Source organism: Melozone crissalis, unplaced genomic scaffold, assembly GCF_028551555.1.
Source record: "Melozone crissalis strain CALT ecotype California unplaced genomic scaffold, PUWL_Pcris_2 ptg000023l_1, whole genome shotgun sequence".
Classification (NCBI taxonomy): domain Eukaryota; kingdom Metazoa; phylum Chordata; class Aves; order Passeriformes; family Passerellidae; genus Melozone; species Melozone crissalis.
Genome location: NW_026535801.1, coordinates 13,427,587 through 13,445,509, shown reverse-complemented (window position 1 = coordinate 13,445,509; position 17,923 = coordinate 13,427,587). Strand labels below are relative to the sequence as shown.

The window sequence follows — 17,923 nt, the reverse complement described above, 5'->3', positions numbered from 1 at the left end:
TTCAAAGCTGGGAAATAAACCTTCCCTTTCAGTTTATTAGCACATGTCCCCAGGTGTTCTGTGCCAAGTGTTCACATCCCCCGTGGGTACAGCCCCATCCTTGGTGGCCCCCTGGCTGCTTGCGCCTCACCCGGCCCCGCACGCCCTTTTCCGACCCTGCCGTGCTCAGAACTGCCCCCTCACCCTGAGTACGGAGTTAAAGCCCCTCGGGGCCGAGGTGCCCGAGGCAGCAGAGGCCGCCGAGTCCCGGTCCCAGCGCTCGGTGCCCGCCCTTCGCTCCCGCCCTGCCCTCAGGCCCCTCAGCCGCACGGAACTCGCGCGGGCGGGCGCCGTAGCGGCGGGCGCCATAGCGGGACGGACGCGGTGCCACCTCACGGGGTTCCCCCGGGCCGGTGCGGAGCCATGTCGGGCTTCAGCCCGGAGCTGATCGAGTACCTGGAGGGGAAGATTTCCTTCGAGGAGTTCGAGCAGCGCCGCGAGGAGCGCAAGAGCCGCGAGAAGGTGAGTCTGCCCCGCCTGGCCGCCCCACGGCCCGGGCCGTCCCCCTCATGACAGCACCTGGCAGGGCACGGCCCGCGCTCTGTGTGTGCAGGGGCTCCCGCTCGCTGCTCCTGCGGCTCCGAGTTCCGAGTGTCGGTGTCAGCCCCTGGCAGGGCACGGCCCGCGCTCTGTGTGTGCAGGGGCTCACTGCTCCTGCGGCTCCGAGTTCCGAGTGTCGGTGTCCCGGTCAGCAGAAGGCCGCGGTGGGGGCCGCAGGACGCGGCTCTGTCCTCCCGCCGCTCTGGGCAGAGGCACCGGCCCGGCAGCACCGCCCGGCCCGCGGAAAATCGGTGCTTTGGGCCGGGGCAAGGAGCTGGTTCGGGTATAAACTCATCCAGATTGTGCTGCTCCAGCTCCCTCAGCAGCATCTGAGGGAGAGAGCCAGTGCGGCTCCTCGTTTGATTTCTTGGCAGCAGTAAATATAGGAAAACACATTGTGTCCGACGCTATGTAGGCGGTGTATTAAGAGAAAACACGCGTGATTTGTCGGGGCGTCGCAGTTCTTTTTAACTCTTCTATATTTGTGTCAACGTGCTACTGAATTTCTGCATTTCGTGGCCTTCAGAGAGCAGATTGAGCAGAACTCAGCTGTCATGGAAGGATCAGTGTTACCCTGGGGCAGCATTCTTACCGGATTCATGAGTGCTATTGTGATATTGACTGGCCCTGGAAGGATTTGTCACACAGAACTTTTTTTTCTAATACCATGTCATCCCACCTCACTGTAGTGCCCAATAATCAATGGACTGGTCTCTTCAGTCTGATGTAGTGTGAACAGTCACCATCTGAGTTTCCCACATTGATACAAGTATAAATGTCCTGAAAGCAAGGAATGCTGGATTTTATTCACTTAAAAATGCAGTGCTTATCCCACCTGTTTCACTGGCAGTGCAAAGGCTGGAAAGCCAAATGGTAGCTGTTAATATGTGGGGAAATAAAAAATGGGTAATTCTATAGAGGTAATAATTTGTATTTTTGGTGTGTATAGGATGGTGAAAATGGATCTGCTGAGGAAAATGAAGAAGATGTAGAGGCTCCATCTTCATCCAGAAAAGCATCTGGGAAATCCCAAAGTCAGGATGAAACTGATGGTTGGTGTTTCTAACATAATCATTCCTATTTAAATAGGCACTGGAAGTATTTCCTCTTTGATAACTGACTTCATAGAAACCTGGCTCCATTTTTCCCCTTCTGGTCTCTGAAGGGACTGAAATAAAAGGGAAAGTAAATTAGTAATTATGGGATTTTTCAGATGGGGACAGGGGAAGATAAGTCTTATGTTTAGATGCTTTATATCCAAGTCAGAATAAAAATAACCAAACATATCCAAGTAAAAAAAAAAAATAACCATAAACCCAGGTGTGGTCCCCAAATCCCTCTCCTATATAGCCAATGCATGATAGATTTGTTTTTCTGTCCCAGCTTGATGCTGTGGTTATTTTTTAATCAGGTGTCCAATCCCCCAGCTCAAACTTTTGAACCCTACATATTTTGAATTTTGTATATAGATCTGTGGTCAGTTATAACCCTGGATTCAGTTTATAATGAGAATCTGTAAATAAAAAATGTGTATTTTTTAAAAAATATGTGCCTTAAGCATATTTACTCAGAGTAGTTAGCATAGTTTTCTTACTTATTTTAAAGAATTCTGTTCTTTTTCCAGAGAAATGCAAATCATCTGGATTTTGTGTTTACACATGTTAAAAGGTACTTGTTGTCATGGATGGAATGGTTACAACATCTTGTTTTCAATTGCTTTGAAAAATTGGTTGCTGGGTTGTTGTGTAGTAGAATTGTCTGCTCCCTTACAGCCTCTTCAGCTGAAAAGCTGATTGCAGACAGCCAGCCCTGTGCTTGAAAGTTGCTTAATGTTCTTCTGGACTGAGAAAAATGTTGATTAAACTGTGGGCTTCATTCTGTGTGTTCCTCCCTGCTTTCATTTCAGCTATCCAAAAGATGTTACAGGCTGGGCCACGCCAGGCATTGGTGATGAATAATGCAGAGCTCTAAAACCAAAGAGGCTGTCAGTAGTTTTTGTGCATTTCTGCAGGCAGCACTCTTACAGAATAGCTACTTCAAGTGGGCTGCTGTTTTCTCTGCACTTGTCCAGGGAAGCAGCATGTTCTCTTCATTATATCAAAAACCTATTTTACTTCTTTCTCAACCAGGAGAAACAGCAGATGGGGTCAGTAAATCTGTCCATCGGGTCTTTGCATCCATGCTTGGGGAAAATGAAGAGGAGGAGGATGAAGAGGAGGAGGAGGAGGAGGAAGAAGAAGAAGAAGAAGAAGGAGGAGGAGGAGGAGGAGGAGGAGGAGAAGAGGAAGAAGAAACTACAGAGCAGCCTACAGCTGGAGATGTTTTTGTTTTGGAGATGGTTCTTAATCGAGAGACCAAGAAAATGATGAAAGCAAGTATTTAAACTTTCATTAAATTCTATGTGTCCCCTGACCATGGTCCATGAATGTCACTTTGTGTGACTTTTAGCTGCTTACTGGGAAACTTGCCTGAAAATTGTTCCATGTAGGATAATCCTGCTTATGCTGGTGTTTGTTACGCTTTCTTTGTTATAAAAGCACTGTTGTTTACTGTTTAAAGCCTTCAGAAATAATGAAATCAGTTTTCCCAGCATCAGAAAACTATAAACATTGGCAAGTCTTTTGGTCAGTCATTTATTATTGCTAATACTTAAATAACTTGGGGTTAGGTGGTGTTAAGTACAAGAGGGTGTCTCCTGGATTTGGGCAGAAACAGCATCCCTTTTCCCTTTAGGAGAAAAGACCTCGCAGCAAACTTCCCCGTGCCTTGAGGGGTCTGATGGGAGAGGCCAACATCAGATTTGCTCGAGGAGAGCGTGAGGAGGCCATTCTGATGTGCATGGAGATCATTAGACAAGGTAGGGGAGAATGGGCAACCTCTGGGCTTTAAGGATGGGGTCAAGTGTCCATGTGCAGGAGCAGGATTCAGTGTGGCTTCACTGAGGATGAAAATAAACAGTATGAGCAAAGTCAGGTATAAGTAGTAGAATTAAGAATATGTGATGCACTTCCTTTATTTTTTTGCTTATAAAAAGAAACTAGCACCCCAATTCTGCAGAGGCCCAGGCCTTGGCTTAGCTTTACACAGTTTGCTTTTACTGTCTTTGTAGACACAAGGTATAAGCATCAGCATGCCTTGCAGTATAGAATTATACCATAAATGGTGTTGTTAGATTCAGTCAGCTTGTTTAATAATTTACAGACAGGAATCAGAAACTTGTTTGCAAGTTTTTCCTGAATTTGAACAGCACATGTTTCATATAATTCTGATACCTGTTCTTTTTGAGAAAGGCAAGTTATTTGTGTCCAATGTGGATTTTAAACAATAAATCTTAGTCATTCTTTTTGTCTTTTTACAGCCCCTCTTGCTCACGAGCCATTTTCCACTCTTGCCATGATCTATGAAGACCAGGGCGATATGGAGAAATCATTACAGTTTGGACTGATTGCAGCTCACTTAAATCCTAGCAATACTGAGGAGTGGGTTAGACTGGCAGAAATGTCACTGGAGCAGGACAATATTAAGCAGGCTGTTTTCTGCTACACAAAAGGTAGTGTAGCAAACATTTTAATAATTTAAAATTAATGCTGTGTGCTAATGGCAATAATTTTGTTATGTTCTCCTTTGCTTCAGGGTGCTAAGATTCTGATACCTCTGTCTGGACTTTGATAAAAAATGAATGAACGATGAATGATAATGATGAAAGATGAATGATAAATGAATCTGTAATACAGGATGTCCTTGCAAAAACCCTGTGCATGTCCACTACCACGAATCAAGGAAACGAATGTAAAACCCACTGCTGCATTTCCTAAACTCTGCTGTGCTGCTGCTCTCTCTCCCTGTAGCCCTGAAGTACGACCCGAGCAACGTGCGCTACCTGTGGGAGAGGTCCAGCCTGTACGAGCAGCTGGGCGAGCAGAAGATGGCCATGGACGGCTACCGGCGCATCCTGAACCTGCTGGCTCCCTCCGACGGGGAGCGCTTCATGCAGCTGGCCCGGGACATGGCCAAGTGAGCTGGGCTTGCACACACTGCCCTTTGCTTTGCCACGGGAGCCTCCTGCTTAAAGTGTGTAGCTCTCACACAGTCGTGTTTTACCTGTGAACTGATTCCTTGTGGAAGCAGTTCTCTCCCAACCTCGTAGGTGATCCAGAACACTTTACACCAGCTGACCCACTAGTCACTCCTCCACACATCAAACCCAAATGATACTTCCTATTTGCCTACACCATCCTCTGATCCATTCCAAACAAACTAGGAGTCATAGTAGCCCTGGCTGCCTCAATCCTCGTCCTGTTCCTCACTCCGTTGCTACATCAAAACTGCGATCGATAACCTTCCACCCTCTATCACAAATCCTGTTCTGAACCCTAGTGGCTAACGTCCTCATTCTAACCTGAGTAGGCAGCCAACCAACTGTTACTGCCTGTTTCAAAACGGTTTAAGGTCTTTTGATCTTTGTGTTTGGGAAATGTACCAAAAAATACAAGGATGTGTATTATAACAATGTTATTAGTGAAGGTTTCATATACAGGTTAATGTGGGACATGATTGATGCCTGACTCCAATGGGGGAGGGTGTGATGAACACTCCAGTAATGTCCTTAGAAATACGGGAGAAAAAAATTGTTAATTATTCAAAATATGTAAAAGTTTTCAACAGTTGTATGGAAAGGAAAAGCACCCCCTTTATCACTGTCTTTTATAACATCCACTTGCTAATGAAAATCTTCACTGATGAAAATCTTCGCTAATAAGCAAAAATCAGAGAAATATGAACATCCTTTTGCTTTGGTTCAAAGTAACATTGTCAGTTATGTGAATTACCTGGTATCTCATGTCTGTGTTTCACAGGAGTTACTATGAAGCCAACGATGTGACCTCTGCTATTGAGATAGTGGAAGAGGCCTTTAGCAAGCACCAGAGCCTCGTGTCCATGGAGGATGTGAACATTGCAGCTGAGCTCTACATCTCCTCCAAGCAGTACGACAAAGCTCTGGCGGTACGGACGGCTCAGGGCATCTGGGTGGCATTTTCAGCACCTCTTTGCCTGCCAGAATGGATGGTTTATGTTCATCATTTATGTTCCTGCATGTGCTAAAATGGGGTCCTGCTTCTGTAAAAATAGAGCTCATCAGAAACAGACTGCTTGCTATTAGTTCTGTAGTAATTAGCATTTAAATTAATGGTTGGATTGAATTAATTGTAGGCTGATAGATTTGTACATTGTTTGAGTTTTAAAATTCTGGGATCCTTCCTCTCCTTCACTATAGTGACCATAAGATCTTCAGGCTGGTTTTGTGAGTAATACCAGCAGAGGTTATTCTCTGAGTGGAAGGTTAAAATCATGACACTGAGTGCTCTGATGGTTCAGATGCAGATTGTTGTGAATTATCTGGCAGGCTTGTGTTGCAACTAATAATTTATGCATTAAGCACTAAGCATACATTCCAGAAAGACAATACATCTTAACTCTAAGGCATCAGGAATTAGAGAATGTTGCTTATCTGGTCCAAATTAGTTAACTCTCACTTTTGAGGAGTATTTCCCACTTGATTTGGTCTGGCTTTGGGAGGGAAGATGTTGGTATTTGGCCATTGTCATGCTTTCCAATATTGATGGAAAAGACACTGTAAATTGGGACTTCTTCTTGTGAACATTCTTATTTGTTGATATCAAATTACTTAGGTTTTTTTTTTTCCTTTCTTTAGATTTTATTCAGCTGTCTGTCAGAGCATAGTATCATGAGCCTGCAAACAATTCCTCTGACCCTTTTTTGTGCTTCTTCCCTCCTTAAATGTCAGTCAGTCAATTTTATGTACACAGCATTTAGCTACTGGATTTATTAATACAGTAGAACTGAAGTCACAGAGCCATTTCCCTGTTTCTTTTTGAAGGTTCTACTTGGGTAGATGAATGCAGCTTTACCTCTGATAACTTCTGTGATGTCTAAAACTGTCATATAGGCTGGTTGCTCCATTCATGCTTTAAATCTTTGAAATTATCCAAGTTACTTTTGTAAACTTGGATAATTTGTGAAACAAAAAACTTTTTGTTTCAGGTTATTACAGATTTTACGGGAATTGTACTTGAAAAAAAAGCACCAGAAAGAAGTGCAGCTGAGGAGAAAAAGGGTAAGTAGCTGTCAAGTGGTTCCTGTGACCCTGCTGTTCATGTGATATGACATCTTTCCTTTACCTTTTCAACTCCTGGGTATATTTTGCTGCACTGTTGACAGGCTTTTCTCTGTTGAAATCTGTGGGTGCTCTTAGTGAGTAACATGGCGTGACCTCAGCCTGCTGTAAGAAGTTACTCTGGTGTCCCCATAGCCCTGCTGACTCACTGAAGACAAGGACTGCTCTCCAGGCATCTGGAGGGCTTTTAAAGTTCTAAACATTCCTCTGAGTGTTTACATCAGACCAGCTATTTCTACCAGCTAAATAACTTCTAAAAAAAAAAGGATAAAAAGATAAGCTTAGTGTCAACTGTGCTCAAGAATGTCAACCTTTGACCTAAGAGTAATGTTCTTTATACATCCTACATCTGTTATTAACCACCTAACTGAAATCTAGGTGTACTAGCTCATAATTTAATGAAGTGGGCTGTCTTTGAGAAACCTGCTTTATCAAAGTAATTTAATCTGAAAATGTTTATTTAGGCTGTAGAATGGGCACAGCACACCAACTCCATAAGGAGACAGTCTGTTTTGTGATTAAAGTGGTTGTCTCAGCAATCTGATCCAAGCACAATACAGGTATAAGATATTTCTGATGACTTTTTGCTCTGATTGGCCAGGTAAGAGTACATTTTTTTTATGAACAACTGTCCTGATGGAGACTTTCAGCAGATATTTTATAAGAAACAAAACTATAATGGGTCTAGGAATTAGAACACAATGTTTCCAAGTTACCTCCTGTGTGCCATTGGTTGAGAGGGGGCTTCTAAAATAGAGCTGGGCTCCGCTCTCTGTTGCTTTGTAACTTTTATAACTGCTCCCTGCTCTGCTGTCCTTAAAAAACAAAACAATACAACACAAAAAACCCAAAGCAGGAGTCCACTTTTCAGAGTAAGCTGCCAGTCGTCTATGGATTCAAAGGCAAGTAACTACTGGTTAATCTGATAATCTTTTTAAAAAGATACAGATGCAGCAGTAGAAACTCAGGAAAACCAGGAGGCAGTGACTGACAACCAAAGTCAGCCAGTTGCTGAATCCAGTGCTCCAGGTAAGTAATTTTTTAATTTTTTTTTTTTTAATTTCAGACAAGTCTGTGAACTGATGATATGGTTAAGAACGAGCTTGCAATCATATAACATCTGGAGATTTCTGACAGCACAGAAACAGGGCTTCATCCAGAAAAGGATTCTTCTGTACTTTCCTTCTTTCCCTTTCTCAGAACTTCCCTCTAATCCAGACTGGCAGTTGTCATTTTTTAAAAATATATCAGTAGGGGAATAGTCACCCTTGTGCTGGGTATTGCAGTGTTCAAAGAATGTTAAATTAGTCTGCATATTGTGATTTGCAGTAAAGGGATGTGTATGTAGGAGGTAAAAGGGAAACCTTAGGCTGGAAATCCCAGTTTTCTCAGGTTTTAGCACTGAATGTCTGGTGCAAGCACTGAAGTGAAGGAGAACTTAACCAGGAGTTAAGGAGGTGTCATGGCTGTATGTGAAGGACCTGTGATAATGGAATTTTATTGTGTGACTTCTCATTTGCTGATATTGTCATGGGTAGCTGCTGTGGCTCATGTTTGCATTCTGATCAGGTTGCATTCAGCCTACCAGTTGTGTGAAGTTCTGTATAACACTCTGTTTAACAATGTGTTCAGGCAGTGCCTGCTACACAGGACTTCACTTAGCAAGAATGAGAACCGCCTTGATACAGGGCATTCTTTCAAAAAATAAAGGAGAAGAGGGTACAGGTGCATAAATTGTTAAAGGAAAGCTTTATTGAGCAATAAAGTAGGCAAGGATCCTTAAGTAGGCAAAGGATCTAAGCACATGCTGTGGAATCCTACTTGGACTTGATGCAGACTGACAGTAACTTGGTACCTCACATGGAATTATTTGTCTCAGAGGCAGTAGGAAGTCATTGCTCCAACTCTTGGAAAAGATAAAGGAGGAGGAAAAGAAGGGCAGACAGACACTTGCTAGAGCTGATAAGACTATTTTCTCAGTTCCTGAGCATGGCCTGGGGGGGATGTGGTGCTTGAGAAGTGCTTCTTAAAGCCTCTGAGTTGAGAAGGAAATTCTTTCTGTTGTCCCAGCTGTGGAGAAGGTCAGCTGCTGCATACCTGAGGGTGTTCCCATAGACATCACAGTCAAGCTGATGGTGTGCTTGATTCACCTGAACATCCTGGAGCCACTCAGTGTAAGTGGAAACCAACTCACAAGGTGGGGGTAATGTTCTAAGAAATCACAAAAGCAAGTAATTGTTCCTGTGTTCATAGACTTGAGGTGGTTGAGGGAGCTGTGGAGGTTCTTTTTGCTTCTCTCCCACTCCAGGAGAGAAACTTCACAGGTCTGTAATAGCAGAAATAAAATCTTTGCCCTTAGAAATCATGCCAGTGTAAGTTACATTACTAAAGCACAGTAAGTCACAGCCTATGTGCTGTGACAGGCCCAGGACCATATTGAAAGCTGTGAACACTGAGGAACATGTTTTCACTATGTTTTAAAACCATACTAAATCTGAAGACTGTTCTTTCAAAAAGGATACTCCTCACTGATGGACACTTAAACCCACTGGATGTGTGAAATGTCTAGAATAGAAAAATGGGGCTTCTTCAGGAGTGCTGAATTTCAGATCTTTTATTTTTCGCGTCTAAAGTAACATTTAATTACAGGAAGTGTAGTTCAGAATGCAAATGAACAAAAAACATCGGATAAAAATGCAAGCTTCCAATAAGCATGCCTTAAAGAAATTAATTATTTGTGCTTTAGTGTTTGTGTGTTTTTTTTCAAAGCCTCTTTTGACTACTCTGGTGGAACAAAATCCAGAAGAAATGGGTGACTTGTACCTGGATGTTGCAGAGGCGTTTCTGGATGTTGGAGAATACAACTCAGCCCTGCCTCTCCTGAGCTCCCTTGTCTGCTCAGAGCGGTACAACCTGGCTGTTGTGTGGCTTCGGCACGCAGGTGAGAGGAGGCAGGACTGCTGAACAGGGGGACTGAGAGATGGTAATGCAGTGCTGAGCATTTCCAGGGACCTATATCCAAGATCACAGGAATTTTATATTGACTGGTTGAATGAGAATTGGTATTTGCAGAATGAAGCTTATCATGATGACTCTGTCAAGCATTTTTTTCTTCTTCATGTACACTTAAATTTACATCAGCAAAAAGTACTTCATGTTCATGTAAGTGAAGCAGCATCTGTTCTGCATTTCTGTGTCAGCTGCTGATGCTTGAAGTGAAACTGTGGATACATCAGTGCATATATCTGAATATTATCATTTAAAAATACATGTTTGGGGTGATTTTACTAAGAAGGTATGTTAATTTATTTGCAAACTTTGAAATCCTCTTTTTCTGCCTCTTAAGTGTCTTGTGTTGCTTATGGTATTTCTAGAGTGCTTGAAGGCTTTGGGGCACATGGAGCGTGCTGCAGAGAGCTATGCCAAAGTTGTTGATCTTGCCCCATTGCATCTCGATGCAAGAATCTCACTTTCAACACTTCAGCAGCAGCTGGGCCGGCCTGAGAAAGCTCTGGAGGCTCTGGAGCCAATGTATGACCCAGATACTCTGGCTCAGGATGCTAATGCTGCACAGCAGGTGGGTAACATGTTCTGTGCTTCCATTTAGGACGTATTGATCTACCAAGCTGTGCTACTAGTCCAACATGTCTGCATAGGACCAGGGATTCAGACTTACCTCCCAATGGGGAGCTTGCAGAGCACAGTGAGTGATCCATTCCATTGTCAGGGACACGTCCTCCTGACTTTGTCCCTGACCATTGTCTCAGCATTTCCCCAGTCCCACCTGATAACTTCTGTGCAATGCACAAACTTTCAAGCTTTTGGCCGCTGAGAGCCAGTTGTGACCCTGCATAAAGTTCATCAGCAGTTGCTATGTGTGAGCTACACAGTTTGGCCTCTGTTGATTGTAAGCAGAGGTTCTGAATCCCCTCTCTAGAAGCACCCTCACCATAGGTAAGAGTCATGCCAGATGTCACTGAAATGGGAGAATTTGCAACAGTAACTCCTGAAAGCAGTTTAGGGAGAGCTCACCTGCTGCTGCAGATTCTTACAGCTTTGTGGAAACTTTTCCAATCCTATTGGTTTGTTTTATAAACTCTCTCTGGGCAAGAGGTTGAATAACAGTGTTCACTGTTGTCCAGGAATTAAAGCTACTCCTGCATCGCTCCACGCTGTTGTATTCCCAAGGCAAAATGTATGGTTACATTGACACCTTGCTCACAATGCTGGCCATGCTGCTGAAGGTAAGCCAGTCTCTCCTGCTGCATTCTATGAAATTGGGCATGTGTGACTTGGGTCAAGACAGACTACAAATGAACTCAGGAGGAAAGCTAGTGGGCTTTTATATGTGAGTGGTTTCATAATTTTATTAGGTAGTTATCTTGCAGCCTGCAATACTGGTGTTCCTGCCTGTAGTGTTCGGAACAGAGGACTGTTTGTGTGTGTAATTATTGATACAGTGACTTCAACTCCCTGTTCTCAGTGTGCTTACAACCACTGAGTTCTAAAGCTGCTTCTTGCCTTTTTAACACTGAGCACACAGCTTTTTTGTGGTGTTGATACCGGCTTCTATTTCAACAATTTTCTTTTTGATTGCTTTCTTTATTATTTTCTTGCGATAAAAGGACAAAATAAGAATTTGTTTAGCCAGTAAATACAATGGTAGCAGTTTTGTGTTAATTAATTTTTGTTTATTTATAAATAGGGAGTGACTTAAAGGAATATTTAGACCTCCATTTTATTCATTTGCTCAATACCTTAACTATTGTATTATACTGGTTGAAGAGCTGACTATGCACACACTTCTGAAAATGATAGAGAAAGGCATTGTTCTTATGCTTCCCTGCAAAGAGTCTTGATTTCAATAAACCCAAGGATGTTCCAATCCCAGGAGAAGTCTTTTTAAGTAGCTTGAAGAATTTGTATATGGCTTTTGCTTAGCCCAGTTTGCACTGGAGCACGAGGCAATGCAGAGAGGTTATTCCTATTGGGAATGTTCTCTCTGAAGACCTTGGTCTATCGTGGTGTCACTGACTGTTTTGGGATGCAAGGTGAGCCAGATGGATTGGCCATAAATCTGCCTTTGTCATAGGATGTTACATTGTAATCTGAAATGCTGCCCTTAAATTTGTTTCTAGGTAGCAATGAGCAGAGCTCAGGTGTGTTTGATATCTAGTTCCAAATCTGGAGAGAGACACCTCTATCTTATTAAGGTGTCAAGGGATAAAATTTCTGACAATGATGACCAAGAGACAGCAAATTGCGATGCGAAAGGTAACAAATCACAAATTGTTTATTAAAAACAAAGCAACAAGGTGAACTCCATAGTTCTGAAAAATGATTAAAATGCTCCTATTTTGTATGCTAAATCCATGCAGTCCATGTTAACATTGCTTTATTTCTAGGGCAAAGAAGGCAGCCAAACTGAAGATAATATACCTTAAGGGAAAAGTCCCCATTCAGAGAAAAATAGTGAGATTACAGAATAATTCAGATTGAGAAGGGCCTCCATAGATCTTATGGGCCAACATTCACCTCAGGGGAAATATCGTACACGCAAATCTAGAATGTAATACAAATACATTGTAAAAGTGATGTCATTTTTTTTTTTAGCTGGCCCAGGCTTGGTTGAGCCAGGCCACACGCTCTAAAGCACTGCTTGATAAATTAGGGAGAGGAACTCATTGCATTCATGTAGTATGTTTACAGCTTGAACTGGGTGTATTGCCTGCTCTTTGTTCCCGCTTTGAGAGTGTTTTTTGCTGGTGTTTTATCAACTGCCCTTGAACTGAGAAAAAGTAAATACTTCCTATTAGCTGTTAGTGCTACAACATCTTTGAAAATATCAGTTTGATGTATGCATCTATTTTGAAAAAAATTATATTTCTTGTTCTAATTTTTCTCAACTTTCTGGCTCCAATATTTTTAGCAATTTTTGCTGTCCTCACAAGCGTTCTGACTAAAGATGACTGGTGGAACCTCCTCCTGAAGGCTATATATGCCTTGTGTGACCTCTCCCGCTACAAGGAGGCAGAGCTCCTTGTGGATTCCTCTCTGGAATATTACTCCTTCTACGAGGACAGACAAAAGCGCAAGGAGCTGGAGTACTTTGGGCTCTCTGCTGCAATTCTGGACAAGAACTTCAGAAAAGCTTACAACTATATCAGGTGGGCTGCTGGGAAGGCAGAGCAGTCTGAGGCTGTAGTCACACTGCTGATGATGCTGCTGAAGTAGGCAGGCTGATGCTTTCCAGCCTTGGCTAAATGAGAGAAGGTTACTAAAACTGAAGGAGCTTTCCAATAGCCTCAGATTCCAAAAATGCACAATGCAATAGGTTGGTTGATTTGGCCAGAACCATTGGTTCTGTTTTTCACTCTCGTCTTTGCCTGACCTTCTCTTTGAGTTTCTGTTCTTTGTTATCTTCCCTGAACTGCTGAGATTTTATTGAAGAGACAGTATATACTACATAGCATTTACTAATTCCTTGCACATGTCTCCTTCTGTAGAATCATGGTCATGGAAAATGTCAATAAGCCCCAGCTGTGGAACATCTTCAATCAGGTCACTATGCAGTCTCAGGATGTCCGCCACCATCGCTTTTGTCTCCGCCTGATGCTGAAAAATCCTGACAATCACGTGCTGTGTGTCCTCAATGGGCACAATGCCTTCGTGTCTGGCAGTTTCAAGCACGCTCTTGGTAATATCTTTCATGTTCTAATATCAACAAATAGAACAAGTGAAAGTTTATGTAAAGGGAAAGATTTTTTTTCCATCAGAAAATTATAGGTTCACAATGCTAGTCTGGTGCTTTGATTATTCTGTACACAAATCAGAGCACTGATGAAGGGCTTTGCTGATAAAAATTAAGCTGGCACGTTTCAAGTTTAGCACACATTGCAAATATAACTAACTTGCAAAGATAATTGGAGGCTAATGATAACAATAATGACAGAACCAGCCCAATTTAAACAGCAAATGCAGCTGGTTGCATACTTTAAGCAGGCCTTCAAAGTAAACCTGCTGCTTTCAGTCCAGTCCTCCAAATGTCACATTTAAATTCCAGCAAGGACCATGTTTGCCTTCTGTGTCTGATCGTTTTCTGCTTCCGTTTTTACATCACAGTCTGCATTCTTCCTTCAGAATCCAGTGGGTCCTGAAAATACACAATTTGCTTCCCTGTTTTTTCCTGTGTATTTTGATGTAGATGTATTAAACTGTTTCTTTCCTTAGTTCACACTTCTACTTCAAATATTTTCTTTCTTGTTTGTAACTTTTTAAGGAATGCTTTTCACAACCAACGTCTTTATTGATTTATTTGCTTTTAGGTCAGTATGTGCAAGCCTTCCGTGCAAACCCAGACGAGCCTTTGTACAGTCTTTGTATTGGCCTGACTTTCATCCACATGGCCTCTCAGAAATATGTGCTGAAAAGGCACGCTCTTCTAGTACAGGTGAGGCAGTGAGGTTCTTGTTACCCACAGTGTTTCCTGGCTTTGTATCTTGCAGATGGTTATGGCTACAACACACTCTGTTTAAATAATTTTTCATAGTTAAGGTGTAATTTTAAAGAGGCAAATGGTAAAGCATGAGCACAGATGAATGTGCTTTTGAACTATAGTTACACCATCTGAATCTCCTCTCCTTATGGTAAAGGTAGCTTGTTACCTTGATGTTAACAGCTGCCAGGTATTTGTGAAAATATTATATAATATATATCATAATATATATATTATATATATATATAATATTATATAATATATAGAATATCTTGGTGGTTGTAATCTGAGTTTTCTTTCAAATTTTTTTTGGCTTGCATTGCTGTAGAGTGGAATCTATGCCACGTGCCCTTCGTAACTATGTCTCATAAACTGCATTCTTGAGGCAAATTGTACAGGCTTGGAAAGTGGTTTTTTCCCCCTGTCTTTCTTTTCCCCTTTTAGGTGCCTCTACACACTCTCTTTGTAAAGATCTCTTGAGCTCAAGTTTAGCTACCTTCAAATTTTCAGCTTCATTATTTGCATTTTTCTTTCCATCTGCGAGATTCAGTTACAAACCACAGACTGAGTAGTCCCAAACAGAATCTTGGAAGTAATTTCCTCTACTTTACACCAAGTATTTTCATTAACTTGAAATACCTTTTAATTCCTGTAGCTTCTGAGCTCAGTCAGCACAATGTGGTGAGGATCCCGAGCTCTTGTGACTTCTGAAATTGCTGGAAGACTGGAGCTTGCACTGATATTAACAAAAGTTACGGGTCCCCAACTATTGTGACACAAAACCAGTTATGACAGTGTCCAACTTCAAGATGTTTTGAACTTGCAAACTTTGACCTAATTTTAATACTTTTATCCACGTTTTTCTGTAACCAGCCTGCCTTTTTGACAGAAACTGCCCTGTTCTCTTTTTATACATTCTTGAACAATGTCCTATTTATATTACCCCCTGGCAATACAGTTCCCTTCTCTCTCTCTTCTCATTTCCTGCTTACTATACTCAGTGATTTTACATCATTTCTTGCTGCTGTGGTTGTTAATTAGTAATTCAACCACAGTGACCTACTGGCGACCTAAATTATGATCATTAGCTGCTTGTGTCTGAACTAATTCCTCAGATTGAAGGAAGTGATTACCAACATGGTCTCCAGAAGGTCCTCTGTTTACAACAGAATCATCACACTCCAAAATGGTAACAAAATAAAATGCACAGGAGGGGAAGAAAAAGTTGTGTGCTCAAATTCTCCTACAGGGGTTCTCCTTCCTTCACCGCTACTTGGACCTGCGTGGGCCATGCCAGGAGTCCTTCTACAACCTAGGCCGTGGCCTGCACCAGCTGGGACTGCTGCACCTGGCAATCCACTATTACCAGAGAGCACTTGAGCTTCCTCCCCTCACCTTAGAGGTACTGTAACTTTGTAAGTTATGGACAGAGAATAAAGTCAGGAGAATGTGAAGAATTCCTTAGACATAGATAAAATAGGTACATAAAATCTCTGTAGTTGTGCCTCCTTTGATTTCTATTTTAATTCCTTGTCGTTGGAAGCCCAAATCTGATTGTCACCTGATAATGTATTTAAGCATGTGTTAAGTTCAAAGATGTATGAATTTTGAAGGATTTACTCATAGGCTGAGGCAACAGCAGAAAGGATTGCTAAACAACTTTTCCTGTTTAAGTAGCTGACCTTTCTATAGATTACATGCAATGAATTATAACTGGAAGTTCTGTATACTCACCCATGCTATAAAACAGCATGCTGGAGCAAGATGGATCAGTACTGTGAATGCCTAATTGCATCTGAGCCACAGTTTAATTCTAATTGATCTGTATTGGATCCTAATTGATGTGTCATACATCTACAAGTCTGGTCTGTGGAATGGGTAGGTAGAAACATTGCAAGGGTGCTCAGAAAAGGAGCAGTGTTGGTAAAGTAAGAGCTGAGGGTGTTAGTCAGCCCTGAGAGTTCAGACCCTGTAAAAGATGCAGGCAATATTCATGTTCTGATTGGAGAAACAAATGCTCAGCATACAAAGACAAATTAGGTAGTACTTTGCTGGTTTATAAGCTGGCTATTTAACTTAGAGCTAATGTTTTGAGTGTGAAATTTTATAACTTTGGTGATTAACACCATGATTTGGAAACCCTTAAAAAGGGAGAGCACAAGGAATACTTGTTCTGTTTCCATACAGCTGAAAGCCTTTATTGGCTATGAATATGTCATTTGATTCCATTGTAATGGCTACTCATTGTTTCTTTTTTATACTATTTTTGTGTATTGATAGCTTTTTTTTAATCATTATTTTTACAGGGAATAGAAACAGATCAAACAGACTTGAGAAGAGACACTGCCTTTAACTTGTCACTCATTTACCAGAGCAGTGGGAATACCAGAATGGCTCAGAAGATGCTGTATACCTATGCAGTTGTGTGAAGAGGTTTGTGCAGGTGGAATTGTTACCCTTTGGATTGACCTTTGCATTATGCAGTGCTGGGGAAGCTGGTTTTAATTACAAATTTTTCTGCAGAGGGTCAGGGACATGGCTGGTGCTGTGTTGTGGCTTTGTGGAGTTCTTCTGCTTCTGCCCTTGGCCCTGTATCACGTGTGGGTGGTAACTGAGCACATCCTGAGCACACCCTGACGTGCTCACAGGGGCTGCTGTTAGCTCTTCTCCTTGGTGCACTGCTCTCTAAATAGATTCAGTCTTGTATATAGAGTCAAACAGTGAAAACCAAGGCCCAGAGTGATTTGCTGAGGGCTTTTGGTGGGGGAAAATGTACAGTGTGCAGTATTTCAGCTAATTACCATTGAGGTTGCTGAAGAAGCCATACTCACTGGTGATGAGAGTATTATAATGTATTTTAATGTGCAGCATTAAATTAAAATAATGTGGAACCATCCTAGAGGATGAGGAATTCAGTATTTCAAGACCTGTAAAATATTCAGAGTTTTCTAGGAGTTCATATTCCTAGCAGTTTTTGTATTTGAAGGGGATTGATCTTTGTTTTACTGAAATCAATGTAATTTCTATTCTTTCTGTGAACTTGTTAATAAAAATTCTGAGGTTGATGATGTTTACTTATTCTCAGCTAACATATATCCTACTGAATAGGACAAACCTAAAGCCATATGGCACATACCAAATTTAAAGCAGCAAAATTTAATGAAGCTCAGGTGTGTTTAGCTTTGCTGGTGTGCTGAGCCACTCCTTTGTCCTCAGAACAGCCATTTGCCTCAAGGGAGAGAGGCTCTTGCATTAGTCTGCAGTCCTACCACATAAACTACAGTTTAGGGCCAAATTTCTGGAGGAACAGCAGGAGACAATTCCAGAGTGTCCTTTGGCTACACCTAGGCTCCAGGGTCATGCAAGACTTCTCCCCCTGTTATACTAAACAGGGAGAATATACTTTTATTGTTATACTTGTTATACTTTTCTCCCTGTTAGTATAACTTCTGTTATACTAAAGAAGTACCACAAGTAACATGTATAGGTCCCACAGGAACAGTAGTGCCATGGGTCAGAGGAGGTGGAGAGCAGCTCTGCTGAAGCAGGTCAGAGTGCAACACCACCTGTCCTCAAGCCAGGTTGTACTGGCACCCCATAGAAGAGCAGGCCATGATGAAGATGAGCTGATCTTTGGTCTTGAAGACTGTCCA

General features: G+C 42.0%; 1 protein-coding gene across 1 annotated transcript; it reads left to right on the top strand.

The window, feature by feature from the left end:
* The first annotated feature begins 376 nt into the window (after positions 1–376).
* On the top strand, positions 377–17,325 carry GTF3C3 (general transcription factor IIIC subunit 3). Its single transcript, XM_054277788.1, has 19 exons — positions 377–501; positions 1,529–1,631; positions 2,709–2,950; positions 3,313–3,436; positions 3,938–4,129; positions 4,428–4,593; positions 5,436–5,583; positions 6,643–6,715; positions 7,718–7,804; positions 8,846–8,949; positions 9,545–9,716; positions 10,150–10,352; positions 10,918–11,019; positions 11,914–12,049; positions 12,705–12,942; positions 13,282–13,472; positions 14,101–14,225; positions 15,520–15,672; positions 16,577–17,325. Exons 1-19 carry the CDS (start codon positions 403–405, stop codon positions 16,697–16,699), a joined length of 2,781 nt encoding a protein of 926 aa, XP_054133763.1. The 5' UTR covers positions 377–402; the 3' UTR covers positions 16,700–17,325.
* The last annotated feature ends 598 nt before the right edge of the window (positions 17,326–17,923 follow it).